This window comes from Ursus americanus, chromosome 36, assembly GCF_024610735.1.
Source record: "Ursus americanus isolate L20-20 chromosome 36, mUrsAme1.1.p, whole genome shotgun sequence".
Taxonomy (NCBI): domain Eukaryota; kingdom Metazoa; phylum Chordata; class Mammalia; order Carnivora; family Ursidae; genus Ursus; species Ursus americanus.
In genome coordinates this window covers 18,727,289-18,744,340 of record NC_142162.1, presented here as the reverse complement: position 1 = coordinate 18,744,340, position 17,052 = coordinate 18,727,289, and the positions used below count along the sequence as shown (strand labels likewise).

The 17,052-nt window shown below is 40.2% G+C and overlaps 1 protein-coding gene across 2 annotated transcripts in view; it reads right to left on the bottom strand.

The window, feature by feature from the left end:
• FMN1 (formin 1) overlaps window positions 1–17,052 on the bottom strand; it is a 403,510-nt gene that overhangs the window by 234,852 nt on the left and 151,606 nt on the right. For both annotated transcript variants that reach the window (XM_087859297.1, XM_045815793.2), the window contains one exon: window positions 10,228–10,289. In XM_087859297.1, the coding sequence (XP_087715423.1) occupies window positions 10,228–10,289 (62 nt within the window). The remainder of the gene's footprint in view (window positions 1–10,227; window positions 10,290–17,052) is intronic.

Sequence of the window (17,052 nt, the reverse complement as noted above, 5' to 3'; positions counted from 1 at the left end):
AAAATGAATCAAATCAGTTGACAAGTTGACAGCGGAGAGGAGCAGACTTGGAAATCAGACGCACCTCGTTAGTAAATCTTGCCATTACAGTAACCAGCATGAAAACTCAGGACAGGACCTTACTTCTTCTGACTCTCAACTGCTTAGAAATTATGTATATGAAGCCTGGCATAAAGTTAGTACTTCATATTCAATAACTGATGGTAACCATCGCCAATCAAGTCAGAAAGCAAAGGGTACTCATCATTTAAACTCTACAATCAAACAAAATTTCTTCCCATCCCTTCCTAAAATGTCCTAGAAGATACCCAATATTTTGCACTACGAGCTTATTTTTTGCTTGCCTTCCAACACTGCTGCCCTCTCTATTCCATCAATAGCCCTTTCAGGAAAAGGCAGGAGGCCGGAAGAAAGGGGATGAGGAAGGAAGGGAAAAGGAAAGGAGAAGAAATATAGAAGTCCCCAAAGATCTAATAGCTCAAGAGACTTTTTCTTGGTATTCAAGAGACCATGGAGAAAGAGGATGAGGACATTCTTACTCAGCTCTCTATGCCCCACACCAGGGTCATCAACTGATGTCTGCAGAGTCAGGCAATCAATGTAAACAAGTAAAGGAGTCCAGATTTTTAGGAGGAAGGGAAGATGACTGCAAAGCAGGAAGACCCTAGGCTCTCTTCCTCCCAGGAATGCAACTAGATAACTATCAAATCATCCTAACTACCCAAGAAATCAACATGAAGACTGGCAAACTACCCAACTAAAGGTAGAGAAGAGGCCACGCATCAAAGAAAGCACGAAGTGCAGAGACATGGCTTGAGAGAGAAAAAGACCATGGTCACTGCCGTGGGGAGGGAGCCGAGGTCATGGAGAAGGGCAAGAGACAGATTAGCAGAGAGGGGAGCAAACAGAGAAGACAATTCCCCATAGCAACTGGGCTGGAAAGAGAAAGGGCCCAAATTTCATGAGTTCTCAAAACCAGGAGGACTTAAAGACTGGAATTTTAAAGGTCAGCATGGTTGGCTCTGGGAGAACCAGAGGCATTGGGGCTGCTCTTGGAGAAAATAACCCGCAGACATACAGCATGGAAAGAGTGATCTGAAGAGTGTCTGGGCACACAGTGGGGAGGTTAACTGCTATCTTGGAGTATGTCTCAGAGAGACAGAATTCACAGAAAGACCCCTCCAGGAACAAAGGAACTGGCAGATGTCATTTCCTTCCCCCATTCCTTAGCATAAGCACAGGGCCACCTCTGGGAACCAGTGCAGCCCCAACACTTGCTACCTAACTTGCTTACACCAAGCCCCATTCCCCGCACTCTGGTGAAACTGTCCCTCCCAGTCATGATTGCCTCAGTCCCAGCAAGAGGGGTCCCATACCCCAGGAGACAGGCCCAATCCCTGCTTTTACAGTGTCTCCCAGTATGGAAGTTTTACAGAGCCTTGATTCTGGCAGCAGGGGTGACAGGTCTCATTTCACAAACAGACCAGAGCACACCTGGTTAAAATATGTGACATTCAGATCAGGGACCAAACAGTGCCCACGACAGGCAAAGAGAGCCTCTGCAGATGACTGGCCTGAAGGATAGAGCAGCCAGGACACAACAGCAGAGCACACATTGGAGACACTCCCGGAAGTGCCAGGCCCTGGGGAACAGGGGACACCACATGGCAGGACCTCTTCTTCATAAGGCTATTACCCTCAAGAACAGGAGACATAGCTGACTTTCCTGACACACAGAAACAGGCACAGAGACTTAGACAAAATGAGAAGACAGAGAAATTTATCCCAAATGAAAGAACAGGACAAGGCCAGAGCCAGAGATCTAAGCAAAACAGCTATAAGTAATATGCCTAATGGAGTATTTAAAGTAATGATCATTAGGATACTCACTGAACTTGAGAAAAGAGCAGAAGACATGTGTGAGACCCTTAAAGCAGAGATAAGGAATAACATAGCAGAGAAAAAGGGCTCAATAAATGACATGAGAAACATGCTTGATGGAATGAATGGCAGGCTGAAAGAAGCAGAGGAACGAATTAATGACCCAGAAGAAAGAATGAGGGAAAGTAATCAAGTTGAACAAAAGAAAGAAAAAGAATTATGCCTAGTGAGAACAGACTTAGGGAACTCAGTGGCTCCATCAAGCATAATAACGTTCGCATTTTAGCAGTCCCAGAAAGAGAGAGAGAAAAGAGGGAAGAAAACTTATTTGAAGAAATAATAGCTGAAAACTTCCCTACTCTGGGGAAGGAAAAAACATCCAGATCCAGAAAACACAGAAAACCCCCAACAAAATCAAGAAAAGCAGATCCAGACCAAGACATATTGTAATTAAATTGGCAAAATATAGTGATAAAGAAAAAAAATTTAAAAAGCATTAAGACCAAAGAAGACAGTAACATGCAAGGGAAACCCCATAAGGCAAGCAGGAGATTTTTTTTAGCAGAAATTTTACAAATCAGAAGGGAGTGGCATGATATATTCAAGGTGCTGATTGTGAAAAATCTGTAGCCAAGAATACTCTATCTAACATTAAGAATAGAAAGAGAGTTAAAGAGCTTCCTAGACAAACAAGAACAAAAGGAGTTCATGACCACTAAACCAGCCCTGCAAGAAATATTAAAGGGGACTCTCTGAGTGGAAGAGACCAAAAATGACAGTATGAGGTAAGAAACACAAAAGCAATAACAATGAATATTTCTTTTTCTTTTCTTTTTTTTAAGATTTTTTATTTATGGGACACCTGGGTGGTTCAGTCAGTTAAGTGTCTGCCTTTGGCTCAGGTCATGATCCCGCAGTCTTGGAATTGAGTCCTGCATTGGCCTCCCTGCTCAGTGGGGAGCCTGCTTCTCCCTCTGCCTGCTGCTCCCCCTGCTCATACACTCTCTCTCTTTCTCAAATAAATAAAATCTTTTAAAAGATTTATTTATTTATTTATTTATTTGAGAGAGAGAGAGAAAGAGCACAAGCAGGGAGGAATGGTATAGGGAGAGGGAGAAGCAGGCTCCCCGCTGAGCAAGGAGCCCGACGTGGGGCTCGATCCCAGGACCCTGGTATCGTGACCTGAACCAAAGGCAGACACTTAACTGACTGAGCTACCCAGGTGCCCCTGGATAAAACAGACTTTAAAACAAAGACTGTAATAAGAGACAAAGAAGGGCACTATGTAATCATATGGGGGACAATCCAATACTAACAACTGTTAATATTTATGCACCCAACATAGGAGCACCCAAATATATAAAACAGTTAATAACAAACATAAAGCAAATAATCAATAATAATACAATAATAATAGGGGACTTTATAGCCCCACTTACATCAATGGACAGATCATCTAAACAGAAAATCAACAAGAAAACAACGGCTTTGAATGACACACTGGACTAGATGGATTTAATAGATGTATTCAGAATATTCCATTCTATGGGGCGCCTGGGTGACGCAGTCATTAGGCGTCTGCCTTCGGCTCAGGGCGTGATCCCAGTGTTCTGGGATCGAGCCCCACATCAGGCTTCTCCGCTGGGAGCCTGCTTCTTCCTCTCCCACTCCCCCTGCTTGTGTTCCCTCTCTCACTGCTGGCTGTCTCTATCTCTGTCGAATAAATAAATAAAAAATCTTAAAAAAAAGAATATTCCATTCTAAAACATCAGAATACATACTCTTTACAAGTGTACATGGAATATTCTCCAGAATAGAACGCATATTAGGCCACAAAACAGGACTCAACAAAGTTAAGAAGATCAAAGTCACATCATGCATCTTTTCTGACCACAATGCTGTGAAACTAGAAGACAACCACAAGAAAAAAATCTGCACAGAGGGTCACAAAGGTTAAATAACATGCTGCTAAACTATGAATGACTCAACCAGGAAATAAAAGAAGAAATCAAAAAGCACATGAAAACAAATGAAAATGAAAACACAATGGTCTAAAACCTCTGAGATGCAGCAAAAGCAGTTCAAAGGGGGAAGTTTATAGCAATACAAGCCTACCTCAAGAAACAAGAAAAATCTCAAACAATCTAATCTTACACCTAAAGGAGCTGAAAAAAGAACAACAAGCAAAAGCTAAAGCCAGTGAAAGGAAGGAAATAATAAAGATTAGCACAGATAAATGATATAGTGACTGAAAAAACAATAGAACAGATCAATGAAACCAGAGGCTGGCTCTTTGGGGGAAAAAAAATCAATAAAATTGATAAACTTCTAGCCAGACTTATAAAGAAAAAAGAGAAAGGACTCAAATGAATAAAATCACATATGAGAGAGGAAAAATAACTACCAACACCACAGAAATACAAACAATTATGAGACTATTACAAAAAACTATACTCCAACAAATTGGACAACCTAGAAGAAATGGATAAATTCCTGGAAACATATAACCTCCCAAAACTGAACCAGGAAGAAACAGAAAATTTGAACAGACCAATAACTAGCAAAGACATTGAATCAGTAATCAAAAAATTCCCAACAAACAAGAGCCCAGGACCAGATGTGGCTTTGCAGGTGAAATCTACCAAGCACTTAAAGAAGAGTTAATACCTATTCTTCTCAAACTATTACAAAAATAGAAAAGGAAGGAAAACTTCCAAATTCATCTTATGAGCCAGAAGTACCCTGATACCAAAACCAGATGAAGACACCACTAAAAACGAGAACGACTGGCCAATATCCCTGATGAACACAGATGCGCTATCTGTGGGCTTCCAGGGAGCTAGAGCCTGCGGGGCATCTCAGCCCCGTAAGCCAGCACATCTACTAAGCGCCTACCATTGTATTCTATACCCACAATGAAACAACGAATTAAATATTTCTCAACATTTTAAATTTTGTCTTCTTTTTTGACATCTCAGTAATGAATTACACTAATATCAGCACTTAGGGGAATACCATGAGGGTTTAGTGAAATCCTCATATTTCCTAATTGTGAAGGTTTTGTTTATCTCTCTACAAATGACTTTCTTTCCCTCACAGTATTCTCAAGGAACTAATAGATTTAAATGTACTGTGTTGATAACAAAGAACGTAACAAACGGAAATGGCTCAGGATTTATGTATCTTTATAAGTTTAGCTGTATCAGCTCCAGTGTAGTCTGTAATCACTGTCGTGTCGACAGCATGTGTAAACTATTAGAAATGGACCTGTGGGGTGGGTTGGAGAGAGAAAAGGAAGTCTACAAGTTTCATTTAACGGAGGCCAACATACCATTTGGTTCTCTTGGGGACAACGAGGTACAATGTAAGTCAATTTCTAGTTTGGCCTCTGCCCCTGGATCATTTCACAGTGGGAGTTACCATATTGGAAATGTGACTACATTGCACAATGAGCAGGGGCCTGCCAGAGGCCATCACTCAGTCAAGTTTCCCCTCAGTTATGGGCTAGGCACGTGATGAATGGGGTAAATGAGAAAGGTTCCCGTAAAGGAAATGTCACTGTTGGCTAGTTCTTTCTTCTGCCCTACAACACGAAGAACATTAGTTAAAAAGAGATAAAACAATCTGTCATTTCCATGGCACCTACTTCCAAACTGCTTAAAATGCTGGTCAAAGACAACATTCTTAAATCATCCAGAGCTCCTCAAAAGCCAGACAGAGGCATCCATTTCCCCCCACTCGCCCTGACTTTCAAAATTGCAGAAGCAGAGAGCCAAAGAAGCCCTAGCCATCCCATGCTTGTGCTCCCCTCCTGTCATAAAGAAGAGCTGGCCCTCCTGTAGAAGTTAACATTTATCATTCCAGGAGCTGCAGACTTCACTGAGTCAGGCATCTGAAAAAGCACTAGGAACCTCGTGTGCAGAGTATCACTGACACACAAACACACTGCCCCACAGAGACAAGCAGGGTGGACAAGAGAGCCCATGTTAGAGAGGGGAGCCTCCAAAAGAAACTAAAAGAACAGAAGGGCATGTGTAAATAATGGGGATTTAGAGATTCTGAGTTAGATAACCCCAAGTCTGAGAGGACAACGTGATGGATAAACTGAACTTTTTTTTTTCAAGTATGGTGAGGCCAATAATAAAATTTAAAGGCAATGTTAGAGATTACATGGCCCAGTCCCTCATTTTGGATATTAGGAAACAGAGCTGAAAGCACTCACACTGTTCATCGCCCCAAACCTAAGACCACAATCTAGACCTTCTGATTCAGGATCCAACATTCTTTCCAGTAATGCTGCACCAGTTAACGTAAAGGGTATCGGTTTCAAAGTCAGACAGGGCTAGGTGGATTCAACTTCAGGTTCTCCCACTGACTAGTCCCGGACTTCTGACCATGTCACAGTCTCTGGGAACCTCATGTTTTATCACCTGTAAAATGGTGACAAATCTATTACTTAGCTTATATTTCTACAGTTATGCTTTATAATACTAATGTTAAATACCCAGAACAAAGGTCAGCACATAGTTGGGATTTGATTAAATTTAGGTACTATTGTTCAATCATAGGTGGTTATGTAAGAAATGTTTGTGCATCATTCTATGTGGCCAAGCACTTCACTAGGTACTTTCAAAGACAGAGAGGGAAAAAAAAATCATTGCTCTCTCCAAGGTGCCTACAATCAGCATATTCATAAACAGGACTTTGACAGTATGATAAGAGGAACGAAACCGGAAGAAGAACTTAACTTGAACTTAAGGAAGTCGATTATACATTGAGATCAGATTATATGAATCAACGTAGAACAGTATTCGAAAAAAACCTTGATCCTAGGAATCTCAGAGCATTCCTTATTTGTACCATGGGAGAATTAGCTTTATCACGTGCTTTAAAAGGGCAGGTCTGAAATACATTTCTACCCTATAGTCACAAACTTAGGCAATGGCAAGCCCCAGCAAAAATTTCTCAGATAACTGAAAACCCGTAAAGGTAAGGTGCTGTCTTTTCAAACATGAAGTCAGTCACACCAAACTATCCAAAAATGAAAAATGAACCAGATGATGCCAAGTGTCACAAAGTGATCATAAACCCTCAAAGTAGAGTTTGCTAAATGAAGCGCACACTTGGACAGAATTTGCTGTGGTTACATTATAAGCGACATAAAATAGTGAAGTCATAAAAAATGTTGATCTCCTACTACTCTCCTCCGGGAGATCTGAGTCAGCCCAATGCTCTCAGTTTATGTAGAAGGTGTCTACACAGATGCTAGGAATGGATTTCATTCAAAGCATCAATAAATCTCTACTGTTGACTCTAAGGGGAGTACGCATGTGAGCTGCTACACATTTTGAAAAGCCGGTCCTAGGACTAAGCTCTGGGGCCGTTCTATACTGCAGCACTCCATCCGTACTGACTGCAGAGCATGCCTCAGGTTACAAACTTGAGACTCCCCCCACTTACGAGCCTTGGGGCTCTGGACTAGAAAGGTCAACTTCAAATCACTTTAGGTGGTAAGGTTTCCATTTGCCTGGTGGGGGTACTGAAGAATTAAGTGACTTCTTTACAAATCTATACCCAAAACAATAGACAGCTGGGGTGCCTGGGTGGTGCAGTTGGTTGAGCAACCAATTCTTGGTTTTGGCTCAAGTCCTGATCTCAGTGTTATTGGGGTTGAGCCCCATGTCGGGCTCCATGCTGAGCATGGAGTCTGCCTGAGATTCTCTCTCCCTCTCCCTCTGCCTCTGGCTCTCCTGTTCAGGCTCGCCCTCATTCTCTCTCAAATAAATAAATAAATCTTAAAAAAAAAAAAAAAAGAGGCAGCTGATTTTAGGTTCTGTTTATTAAATCATGCCACTTCTTTAAAGTCTGTGAAAACAAACTAAAAAAACTAATGGTGATACATGTCAATTCCTGTATATAGTGACAGAATGAATCACTTGTCCTGTGTATGTTAAGCATGAAATCCTTTTTATCCTAGAAGGGCACGCTGAAGAAGTCCTGAAACACACCTGACTTCTCTAGGACATGCAGGTGGAGAAAGGAAATCTAACGGACGAGAGCTGCTGATCGAAATCACATATAAGGAAATGAACATCAAAGTAACAGCTCTGTCACGCATTGTCCTCTACTAGTCCTGTGACAACAGAGGTGGCTGTTTCTTTGTGGAATAATGAGTGGAGATGGTGCTCAGTGAGCACACTCAAGCACGGCCAGGCTGGGTCACCGTCTGTTTTATGAACTGCATCTGTTCTGACTGGTTGGTATTGCTGCCAGTCTAGTTTTCTTCAACTCCCAGAGAATGGGGGTTAATTAAAGCAGAAAGGGGCCAGGTAGCGGAAATGGCCCAGAGTGGGGACAGTGGCAAACTGGAGAACACATATCCCAGTTGAAGTAGATACCTACTCACTCAATCCCAGCTGGTTGAAGTCAGACAGGAAAATAAGCCCACTGTTGCCAGATTTTCTAATTTTTTTTTAGGAACAGCTAGAAACTCCCCCATTTTTTAAAAATATGAATTCCTAATTCAATCTTTAAAATGCTGTGTTTGCCCAAAAACATTTCGCTAGCTTGGATCAGGGATAAGAGCTACCAGTTTCCTATTGAAGGTTCTCAGGCTGTGATTGCTGGAAATAGTTCCAAACTACAGGTAAGTGTATAGATGGGATACACCGCCTGCATCCTGATGGCAGTAGTGTGTCATGGCCACAGGGTTTCAGCAATTTTGTATGAATCATAAATACAGTGCAAAAAGAACTTAAGTTCACTAAAAGCTTCCAAAGAACGGATAATTCTTTCACAAAGAAAACTTAAGATACAATTAGGAACATTTTTTTGCCTTTACTATTGTCAATCATATCTTGATTTTATTTTAACTGGGGATCACGGTCGCAATATACTTTTCCCCCTTCCATTTACTCTTCTCTTTTCCTTCTCCAACCTCTCCTTAGTTCGAGATATAAGATCATAGGACTTTTGTGGAGAGGACACAAGATAACATACGTAACATACTTAGAACAACGCAAGCACAGAGTAAGAACTCGGAAACAGTAAGAGCCTGCTGTTACTGTGGATATTATTTAGCTATCAAAGCCCTCACGGGGCTGGTCTAAAACCTGGGGAAGCCAATGTTAACTTACAACTGAGCTCTTAACACAAAACTTCTGCTCACAGAATCACTTCTGTGCCTACCCTCTTTAGCAATCTGTTTCTTAAATTAGTCCCTATTTCACTTCCTCTGAGACAGCTAAGAATCTTTTGCACGCCAGAACAAAGAAGAAGAGAGGTCTCTGTAGAGCATTTTGCAACAAAAGAGCTAAAGGCCTCCACCTCTCTTTTCCCCTCTAGGAGACAGAGATACTTTTCCATTTTTTGTTTATTTGTTTGTTTCTTTGAGAAATGGACTCATTCCCCTTTCCAAATTGCTGAAAACAAGCTGAATTTATACGCCACCTGATCTATTTAATAATCTTTTTTGCTATATGTAATGGCAAATAATCCTATAATCCAATACAGTGTCTCAATTATTTTAAAAAGCACATTATCACTTATTGGAAAGAAGAATATTTGATCCACAAATTCATTAAATTAGCAAGTGATGAGTTAGCACTGAAAAAACACCAAGTTTTATTTTAATTTTGCTATTGTCCTTTAAGGTATGGGTCAACCCAGCCATCAGTAAACTAGAATCAGTGTCTGATTCAATATTTAGTTATTTGAAATTAAAACTCTACAACTTCCTGTCACAGGCACTGCAAGCAAAGACCAAACATTAAGGGAACGACAATTAGATAGTGGGAGGAAGTAAATAAGCCCTTAGTCTTTCTGGGATCAAGTCAGCAATTTCCAAGCATTCCTTGGGGATAGAGAATGGATGGCTCAGTACAACTCTGGCTCCTACTAGGGCCACTTCCCTAAGTGCCTTGATCTGTATGACATCGTATTGTGGGGATGTCCCAAGATGGATGGATACAAATGAATGAATGGGAGTAAGCCAAACGAAATAGTTTACAGTGTGCATAGGAAAAATAGGTTTTTAAAGACTTCTTACAAAGAATAAAAATCTAAATGCTCTATCTTGTTTCCTGCTTTTCAAATAAAACCAATATTTTCTCCAAGGTTATCGTTTTCCCAGTCAAATGCACTTGCATTTCTTAAAAATAGGAATTGAATTATATTAAAAATGGAGCTCAGGTCTTCCCTCCCCAGGATAAATGCAGTGCCCACTGGCAGGTATCAGCCACAGATGCTAAGTAACTATGGCAACAAAGGGGGAATATTTACTTCGGCACAGGAGAAAACGAAGTAGCAGTCTCATATAACCGGTTTGGTAGAATCAAAGAGATATACCTGTAGGTTTTCAATTTCTTCTTTGTGTTCCCTCTTCAAGTGTAAAATAGCAGCTTGGTATTCTGCAAGATCACAAAAGAAGCCAATTACAAAGAAGCACAAAATTATGCACAAAATTCAAGTGAGCATCTCCAAGGTGTCGGAGTCCCTCCTACAAGTAAACTAAATCAATAAATGACGAGGTTTGACATTGACCTGACAAGAGATGTTGAAAATTGGGACAAGACAGGACAAGTAGCTCAGGATAGAAGGGAAATTTCCTTCCATTTGGCAAACACTGAATTATGAGAGGCCCCAGATTAAGCAGATAGGATAGGGTTAAAAAAAAAAAAAAAGCATGATGAGTGTTCCAGATAAAGACAGGGTCAGGTGTTTGTCTTTAAGGAGGAGTTGGAAACTCAGGCAGCACTGAGAACAAATACAGATGTGTTAAGAGCAGACACACAGGAAATAAAACTTTGTATATATATATATTATATGTAATATATATATAATAAAGATCAGAGAACTTTATTTTTAACTGCCTAAAAAAAAAATCTCCATTTGAATGCAAGGCTAAGCAAGCACCCAGGGCCGATTTTAATCTTGAGATCACTTGAGAAAGTCAAGACCATTTGTCATTTGGATGAGATAATCTAGGGTGAGTTGAGGTTGAAAGGAGGACAAAAATAAATTTCTGATCCAATTTTAGCCTGGGTCTAATAATGTTTATTCCAACAAAAAGTCCCAAGAGTACACAAGAACTCCAGCCAACGACGAAAACGACCAGCCCGCTGGCTAAGCATGAAGCAGCTCAGACAACTCTACTTCCAGCAGGACAACTAAGTATGTGGGCTTTACAGAACTACACAGACTGGAGGACCACAAAGCAAAATGCTATGGGAAAACATTTTTGTGGGATAAGTTGTTTTCTTAACAATGTGTTTGGGATTGTGAGTGTGAGTACTAAAGAAGGAGATGCCATTTAAAAAATATATGAAAGGATAGACTATTGCTTCAAGCGGATTTCAGAAATCAGGCACGAAAACTCAGGAGTCAATTCAGAAATAGATGAGGGAAAGCTTTGGTAAAGCTGCAACAGGGCAGGAGTGGTGCTGTCATTATAAGTGGTCACACTGTTGTTCTTATGGGGAATGTCACACTAAGCTGTGAACCTGTCAGCAAGTCCCGTGCATTGTACATCCAAACCATACCTTGAATCAAACCACTGCTCACCATCCCCATACTCACCGGCCGCCACTATGGTCCAAACCACCACACTCTTCTCCTGGACCTCTACAATAACCTAGAAAGGTCACCGGCTTTGACTCTTACCACCACCCCCATACCCATTCTTCTCACAGCAGTTTGAATAATCTAGTAAAGGCATGAACCAGATTATGTCTCATCCCGGGCTTTCCAATGCACTTAGAGTGAAATCCCAACTTGTTCCTGCAGCCCATAACAGCCTTCACAACCTGGCTTCTACATACCTCTCCCTGTCTTTGCCTTGTTCACTACAGACTAGGCACTCTGGCTTTCTTGCTATTCCTTGAACTTGTCAAGTTATTTTCTACCTTAAAATCTTTACTGATATTGGAGACAATGATATAAATTGTATTTGTTGAGCATTTACTATATATCAGGCATTATTTAAGTACTCCATATATATTGACTCCTTTTTCCTCCCACAATAACCCTATCATGTAGGTACATTATCCTCATTAATGATGAAGAAGTCGGTGCATTAAGAAGTTAAGCAGCTTTCTTAAGAAATTGCAGAGCTGGAAAACATACATAATTCAAGAGTGAATGTATAAACAAATTGTGGTATATCTATAGGATGGAATACTACTCGGAAATACTCAGAAATTACTATTGATACATACATCAACATAAATCAATCTCAAAGACATTGAGCAGAGTGAAAAAGTCTCAGAAATCTAATTATTGTTTAATTCCATTTATATGACATTCTGGAAAAGATAAAAACCATAGGGATAAAAACAGATCAGAGCAGCAGTGGCCGGAGGTTGTGGGGGGGTTAGATTTGACTACAAGGGGGTAGCACACAAAGGAATTTTGGGGGTGATGTAACCTTTCTCTATCCTGATTACTGTGGAGGTTACATGAATTTGCATATGAGTTAAAACTCATGGAACTATGCACCAAAAAGAAAGTCAATTTTATAGTACGTTAATTTTTTAAAAATCTACATCAAATATTTTACTTTTAAATGTTTTCCCTAAGAGACTCAGCCTAACTCAAGAACACCTGTTACTACTATTTCTAGTCATTATTTTCCTAAGGGTACTAGAGGATGCAGTAAGGTAAGAAAAAAGAAAACATGGGTGCACACACACCTTTATATATAAAAATAAAGGAAAAAATTAAGCTATTATTCACTATGAGCATGTATGTAGAAAAATCCAAAAGACTGCCTGCAGATAACATATTGGAATATATGAGTTCAGTAAAGGTGCTGGATACAAAATCAGTATACAAAAATTCTGATACCAGCAACAGTTTCAAAAAGAAAACTTAACATTCACAGTACCCCTAAAAACACAAAGTACTTAGAAAAACCTCATAACTTTTTTTTAAAAGATTTTTTAATTTATTTATTTATTTGACACAGAGAGAGACAGCCAGCGAGAGAGGGAACACAAGCAGGGGGAGTGGGAGAGGAAGAAGCAGGCTCTCAGTGGAGGAACAAGATGTGGGGCTCGATCCCAGAACGCCAGGATCACGCCCTGAGCTGAAGGCAGATGCTTAACGATTGCGCCATCCAGATGCCCCAAAACCTCATAAATGTTTAAGACCTCATGAGAAAACAGAAACATTATGTTGAAATGTATTACCAAGAAAGAGACAGAGAGTAAGCCATGTTTTTGATAAGACTTAATACTGAGGAGATGTTAATTTTCCCAAGTTGATGTATTGATTCAGTGCAATCCTGTTAAACATTTCTAAGGGTTTGGGGTTTTTTTTTGAATAAGGAGTTCATTCTAAAATGTATATTGAAGCACAGATGTGCAAAAAGCCAATAAGAGCCAAGAAACTTGAAAATATAAAGACAACTTGCCTTACCATTTAATAAGAATTATTTTTAATGATCACAACATAATTAAAACAGCATAGTGCTGAAAGAGGGAAAACAGATAATAGAATAAAAGGCCCAGAAAGACACGGTGAACTCATGGTCAATTTATAGGACAGAAGTATCATGGGAGATCTTTGTTTATACTAAGAATGGTTTTTCTAATAATTATTGATGGGGAAATGTGGATATGCATATGGAAAAACGAAAACCGGATCGCAACTTTATACCAAATAATAACTTATTTTAAGTGTATTAAAAGCTAAATTGTAAAGAGCAAAACTACAAATGTTTAATAAGACAGCATAATATTTTTATAATTTCAGATTAAGAAAAAACTCAACAAGATTTAAAAAGCATTACATATAAAGCAAAGAAAACCAAAAAATTCGACTACATTAAGATAAAGAACTTCTTTTCAACAAAATATGCCATAAAAAGAGGGAAAAGACAAGGCCGCAGATTGTGAAAATATACTCAAATAATCAAAGATCATGTGTGTGCGCACATGTGCGTGTATTTCCTATAAAACCACAGAAAATGAAAAATGGGTAAAAAAAATGTTAATAGGCACTCTAAAAAGACAACATACAAGTAACAATTATATTCAAAGGTGCTCATTCTCATTAGTAATCAGGAATATTGAAAGTGTGACAAAACTGAGTGCTGGTGAAGGTGTGGAACACTGGAATGCTCACATAATTATGGCAGGAGTGCAAACTGGCACAATCACTATGAAAAGTGTTTGCATTTTCTGGTAAAAGTTGAAGCTACTCATACCTCCCTACCCAGCAATCCTTATCCTGGCTACACATAAAGGAAAACAATGATAAAAGGAAAGCAAATAGTAACAAAAGTGAGGATAATGGTGGGATCCAGGAGGAGACAAATTGCATTGGGTTATGATTGAGCAAGGTGGCATCATATGAGTGTTCAATGAAAAATTATTCTTTAACTTCTATGTGTTTTATGTCATTCTCTTTATGTATACCTGACATTGAAATGTAAGGAAAAAAAGAATAATCAAAAATCAATTCCAGGGGCGCCTGGGTGGCCTAGTTGGTTAAACATCTCCCTTTGGCTCAGGTCATGATCCCAGGTTCCTGGGATCGAGCCCCACATTGGGCTCCCTGCTCAGCTGGGAGCCTGCTTCTCCCTCTCCCTCGCCTGCTGCTCCCCCTGCTTGTGTTCTTTCCCTCTCTCTCTGACAAATAAATAAAATCTTAATAAAAAAAAAAATATCAGGGGCGCCTGGGTGGCACAGCGGTTAAGCATCTGCCTTCGGCTCAGGGCGTGATCCCGGAGTTCTGGGATCGAGCCCCACATCAGGCTCCTCTGCTGTGAGCCTGCTTCTTCTCTCCCACTCCCCCTGCTTGTGTTCCCTCTCTCACTAGCTGTCTCTCTCTGTCAAATAAATAAATAAAATCTTTAAAAAAAAAAATATCAATACAGGCCTTTACAAAGCAGGCAAATTGTAGCTAACCCAAACTTCTTACAAAACTGATACTCCTTGGAAATAACATCTACATTCTAAATAGAAATTACACGTAGAATAAATTTTGAAATGATTCATTTTGTGTAAACTGTACCTGTAAGGGTGTGACAGATAGAGTTATGACTAATTTACAGATTGATGAAGGAGACCATTGCAAAGCTAACACCCAGCACGTCATGATTCATCTCTTCTTCAAATAGTTTTGCCCATGGTCCCAGTGTAACAAAGGACACACCCCCACAACTGAGAAGGATGACAAGATGGAATCTGCGGGAAACATGTAGAAGGGAGAAGAGTTCGTGCCTTCCCTGGTGGAACACTCATGCCATGGTTCACAGAGAATGCTAAGAGAATATAAAGGTTACAGAATAGTGACTCTAAGCTAGGTTGGTGGTTTCCAAATAGGTCTTGTTAGTGGCAGTCCCCTCCCTTCACGTTTTCTAAGTTTGCAAATGCAAGAGGAGAGCCCCTGTCTCTTGAAGGTGCGAGTGGTGAGGCAGAGGTCTCAACACTAAGGATGTTTTCGTTTGTTAAAAAAAGAATTTCACCCTGGTATTCAGTAGCTTTGGCAATAATGCATGAAAGGGAGAAATCAAGATTTTGAGTATCAGGGCGTGAAAAGGGCAGACCACTTTGAAGCTACATTAGCCCCAAAGGAAATTAACAAAGAAATTCAATTAATCTAGCCCCCAGAAAAGAAACTTCGAGAATACCTTTTAAGAAAATAACATATTGGGGCGCCTGGGTGGCACAGCGGTTAAGCGTCTGCCTTTGGCTCAGGCTGTGATCCCGGCGTTGTGGGATCGAGCCCCACATCAGGCTCCTCCGCTATGAGCCTGCTTCTTCCTCTCCCACTCCCCCTGCCTGTGTTCCCTCTCTCGCTGGCTGCCTCTATCTCTGTCGAATAAATAAATAAATAAAAAATCTTAAAAAAAAAAAAAGAAAATAACATATTATATGAAAAGACAGAAATAGGAAAAGTATACTGACCAGCAGGATTCAACATTTTGGGGAAAAATATGTAAGGACTTCCCTTCCTCAAAATAAAACTCTTTCTAGTCAAGTACTTAATCTAATTGGTACATATCCCTTTTGTAGCATAACTTTTTTTTTTTTAATCAGCTCACAACAAAAGGGCGTTTCTGCCAGGTATCATTAGAGCCTGTGTCTTCCCATTCACCAAGAGCAAAGCTGAAGGTGGTCTTACTAACATGGGGAGCCATGTAGTAACCGGAGCTACAGTTCGCACTGAGTTTCTCCTAATTATATACGGATACAGGTAACACTGAGTGCTCTTTCTCAGGAACTGTTCTCAGCACCCTACGAAGATTAATATTTGCCATCCTCACATCAACTTACAAGGTGGATTCTGCGTCATCCCAACATCCACTTTACAGATAAGGAAACCAAGGTACACAGGTTGAACAACTTGCCCCAAAACACATGCTAGTAAGTGCCAACAAATTCACTCAGGCCCAAAGAACCTGTGATTTTTACCCTGTAGGGTTTGTTGTTCGCTACTGCTGTTCTTATGGTTGAGTAAGCTACAGGTATAATCCACACTCAAAGTTCCTAAGCACTTCAAGGTTGCTGGCTTCACCCAATCACTCGAACCATTAGTAAACTCAGTAAATCCTTTCCATAACTCTTTAAAAGGGGTCTGGGGTATTATTAATCCCAGGGGGGTTCCATGAGCCTGGGGTTAACATGAACAGTGTGAGTTACAATGGCTGGTCCCATCAAGTTATGTGACTATGATTCATCTATTTTCTCGATGGGGACTTCCAGAACTACAGTCACCAGTTTGTGGTCGTGTCTGGTTTTCATTTATACTCTCTCACACATATCCAAGTCCCTCCCTTCCCCTACACACACACACACACACACACTCACACACTCACCCCACTGGCAGAAATGGATTATGCACACAGATGGGGAATTAGAGAATTCCTATTTCCCTAATGGATGAGAACCATGGCTCTCCTCCTGCTCACAGATTCTAATTTGCACTGCCTTTGCCTTTCATTGGCTTTACTCATTGCCTCACGTTGCTACACACAGGTTTAAGCACATACCTTCAATCTTAAAGGCCAAGGGTGCTTCCTCTGAATTATACTTGGAGAATATTCAGTCCGTGTGCCCAAAGTTTTGCACACACACCAGTATGGTCCTTTCTTTCTTTCTTTCTTTCTTTCTTTCTTTCTTTCTTTCTTTCTTTCTTTCTTTCTTTCTTTCTTTCTTTCTTTCTTTC